The sequence below is a fragment of the Nicotiana attenuata genome, unplaced genomic scaffold (assembly GCF_001879085.1).
Source record: "Nicotiana attenuata strain UT unplaced genomic scaffold, NIATTr2, whole genome shotgun sequence".
Lineage (NCBI taxonomy): Eukaryota > Viridiplantae > Streptophyta > Magnoliopsida > Solanales > Solanaceae > Nicotiana > Nicotiana attenuata.
Genome location: NW_017670546.1, coordinates 205101 through 209057, shown reverse-complemented (window position 1 = coordinate 209057; position 3957 = coordinate 205101). Strand labels below are relative to the sequence as shown.

General features: G+C 28.6%; 1 protein-coding gene across 1 annotated transcript; it reads left to right on the top strand.

Moving 5' to 3' along the window:
• The first annotated feature begins 2170 nt into the window (after positions 1–2170).
• On the top strand, positions 2171–3319 carry LOC109240821 (subtilisin-like protease SBT3.9). Its single transcript, XM_019407501.1, has 3 exons — positions 2171–2394; positions 2502–2599; positions 3100–3319. Exons 1-3 carry the CDS (start codon positions 2222–2224, stop codon positions 3171–3173), a joined length of 345 nt encoding a protein of 114 aa, XP_019263046.1. The 5' UTR covers positions 2171–2221; the 3' UTR covers positions 3174–3319.
• The last annotated feature ends 638 nt before the right edge of the window (positions 3320–3957 follow it).

The window sequence follows — 3957 nt, the reverse complement described above, 5'->3', positions numbered from 1 at the left end:
TATTTAATATAGTTTATAATATATTTTGATAGGTTAATCTAAATAATATTTATTTAACTACGTAATTACACTTATCCAATAAAATATCAGTTAAAATTACATTGTCATTATAAGTACTATACTATGTAATTACCGGGGTGTATAATCACTATCCTAAGTAATTACACAACCATTTAATTACATATAGCTTTCTAAATAGACCTGATCACACCCAACTCTATTCCTAAAAAGGATAAGCGGTCATTGCAAATATAATCCAGTCTAAGAGTCCAGAGACGAATCCCACAGAGAACTAAGCTTTAGCTACAACTGATCACTATCACTAAGAAGACAAGCTCGAACAATTCTTAAGTTATAAATATTAAGATTCTTATATCTAACTAATTAACTAACAAATTAAAGTATTAGTTAACAACTAGAGATATTAAGGGTTGGACAAAAAAATTAAGGAGGCCTAGAGTTATGATTTTCTCAATTGTCGGAATCCATCCTGCTATGTCTTCTATAATTTCGCCTAAGTATTCTCTACTGATCGTGAGCATTTCAGGTATCGTAATTCTCTCCCGAGCAATTACAATAATTTACTAGACATATTCTTCTGAACTACGCTAGCTGGCACTATCTTACCGCTCACTATGACCATATCAAGACTTTGTTATTTCTAAACCTACCTTTAAATCCGTCATATTGATTCATCATATACGTTAGGAGTGACGTTGTTTAACAACCACCTAAATATGTACCATTTCTCAAGCAATATATAATAAATAGGCACAATCAATTGTTGTCCATTCAATCAACTAAAATAATCACGAAGTTAGACAAGTAGAGAAATCTAAAGTTAAATTATATTAAAACGTAACAAGAAACTCTAGATAAGAAGTTAGCTACTCATGATAGTATGTAAAACTACAATACTAAAATTCATAACCAATAATGAAAATTGAAAGAAGAAAAGGAAAAACTTGTTGGCGAATCTTTCACCTTGCTCTTAGCGTGTTTTTCCTCTCCAAAGTCTTCTCCCCCTTAAAAGCACATTTTAGGATATATTTACATCGATTAGGGTTTGTATGGGTCGGAACTAATCAATCCAATCTCGGATAGGAAAGTCAGAATTCGCGTCAACTTTTGAAAGTTTTTCATTTCGCGAAGAGATCTGTGCCTTCGCCTCACTTCGCTGTTTTGTGCATTCAATTCTCTCCTTTTTCGCGTCTGTTTTCATGCCCATGCGCGAAAATGGATGAGCTCCCTCAGTTCTTCCATCTTTTCCTTTTAGCAACAAATTGATATTTTGATCACTTATCATCCAAACTTACTCCTACACACAAGAAATACATAAATGAGCATATTTCACTGCAAAAATCATGTAATTTCCCCGCAACTCACATGAGAAATAATATGCAAACATACTAAAAAACATGCCCTTCTGTTCATTTATCAAAACCCTTAATTTTTGTTATTTCACTTTTAACCGTTAAACTTCAATTTTTGAAGAAAAAAAACATATATGTCTATGCTAGAGTTAATAACACGTTGAATTTTTATTATTCCGCTTTTACACATAATGTCTGATTAACGTGCAATTTTCATTATTTCGCAGCTTTTTGTTCATCTCGATTGTTCGTGCTTAGGTAATTTGTTTAGGCAAAGGTTAAGAAAGTGCATCTAATCATGCATCAACATATAGAAGATGTTGAGCTGAACTTAAATTCAGATGAAACTCTCCTCATCGGATATTTAGCAAACACTGCTATTGAGCCAACACCTAAGCTTAGCGTACTCAAAGATCCTAAATAAGACATCAGTAAATAAAAGATCCGTAAATAAAAAAGAATCAATCTTTCTAGTTATTTTTTTTTAAAATATTCATATTGTAAGTAGGCATGGCACATAATAGATCATCTTCAACTGTACTCGGCGTCTTTTAATTGACAACTCTAGAATTAAATAAGTCAAAATAAGACATCAATACACTTAAATAAATCAGTTAAAACTTCTTTCCTTTGTAATTACAGTAAACCGACATATTAAAGTCAAAAATGAAACTTCAGTAAGTTACTCCTATTCAATTAATGCTCTAGCTAGGTGCTTAGCATCTAAAACTTCTTTCGAAAATATAAATTATACACCAAGCTCCATTCCTTTTATCACCATCTTCATCACCTAATAAACCAAAATCTTAATTCCCATCCATTTCTAATTTCCATAAAATTAAATCACAATGGCTCAATGCAAATATTTGTCATCAACAACTTTCACATTTCTAATTTTGATTTCTCATTTTTCCTTTATTATAGCAAAAACAGCTTCTTTTCCAGAGGAAGACAAGAAGATTTACATTGTTTTTACTGAGAATTCTGATTATGAAAATATCTTAGCCACAGTAATGGGAAGGTTCATATCCCTATTTTCCTTATTTTAATATCATGTTTAATATTCAAATGCTTATAAATTAAGGATATATAATGTCTCATATTTATAATTCTTTTTTTAACTTTTAGTGAGGAGGCAGCGAAAGAGGCAATTATATATAATTATAAAAACGAATTAAATGGATTTGCAGCTTCATTGACTCCTGAACAGGCTTCTCGTTTGAAAGGTAAGTTTGAATTTAAATATTGTGTGTCATTAATTGATTAAATTTTTAAGAAAGAGGAAACATACACTTATATATGGTTCAATTTTTTATAAAAATTTAAGAGACATTTTATCTACTGTTCTAATATGTTATCTAATAGCTAGTTTAATAAGAAATACACACAACTAGAGGTAAGTCATTTCATATATTGTTTATACATTGTCCATTGTACGTAAAATTTTCAGTTTAATATAAGTACTATTTTATATTTTTCCAAAAGTCTATATAGGAATCCCCGGGTATTTTTTTTGGGGGATTTTGAAATTTATATTTTTGATTTATCTCTAAACATTTGTGGAAGTATATAAAAGATGCTTTAATGAATCGTTCAATATATTCACATATACTCTAATCACTGCACAAGTAGTCTGATTAATTACTTTTAAAATCTTAATTGATAGCTAATGTGAAAATTTCAGTTTTTATGCACTAACTGAAGCAAGTACATCTTTAATTTGCAGAGCAACAAGGTGTATTAAATATTATCCCAGATCGCTCACTCAGCCTGGACAGGGGATTTGAAGGTCAAACCTAGAATTAACTGGGAGATGTAATCGTCAAATAAAGCTCTTTAATTCTTGTGATCTTTTATCCTCTGGCAAAATAATGGAAATTAGAAAGTAGTGTGCAAAAACTGTTAGAGATCAACATTATAGTTATAATAATATAATAATAAAAGTTTAAAATTGTCAATATAACTACCACTCTTCAATCATCAATTCCATTCACAATCACAAGTTTGGCTTACACAATAACGCTCAATCAATTACCTACAAACAAAGGATTCATGATGTCAAAACTGAGTCCATTACTCAAATGATCACTCAACTATCCCAAATTATCTTCTAAAGTCATTTTTCTTTCGTTTGTAATAACAAAGTCACTTAACTATGCCTATTGCACTCAGAAAGTCACTCAACTAGATTTTTCAAATTTTTAATTGTTAAATACCTATTTTACCCTCTAAATTATCAAAATTTTAAAACTTTTTAAATATTATAATTTGTTTCTCTTTTTAATCTACATTGTCAACTTACCTATAGAATAAATATATATTATTTATAAAATAAAAAACAAAAAAAAATCTAAGCATATATAATGCTAGAATAACAAATATAATGAGCTTAGTAAAAAAAAATTAATTAGAATAATATGTTCGTAATAATAATTGTAGTATTAACAACAAAAATTAAAAAAATTATTTATACAATTGAGAATGAAAGAAAATAAAGGTGTTAATATATATATATATATATATATATATATATATATATATATATATATATATATATATATATATATATATATATATATATAAT

Bases quoted from the DNA above. Each gene is read 5' to 3' on its own strand.
- LOC109240821 (XM_019407501.1), top strand. From the start codon at position 2,222: ATGGCTCAATGCAAATATTTGTCATCAACAACTTTCACATTTCTAATT. The intron at 2,395-2,501 runs GTTCATATCCCT...TTTAACTTTTAG, and splicing joins TTAGCCACAGTAATGGGAAG to TGAGGAGGCAGCGAAAGAGG. The intron at 2,600-3,099 runs GTAAGTTTGAAT...TTTAATTTGCAG, and splicing joins ACAGGCTTCTCGTTTGAAAG to AGCAACAAGGTGTATTAAAT.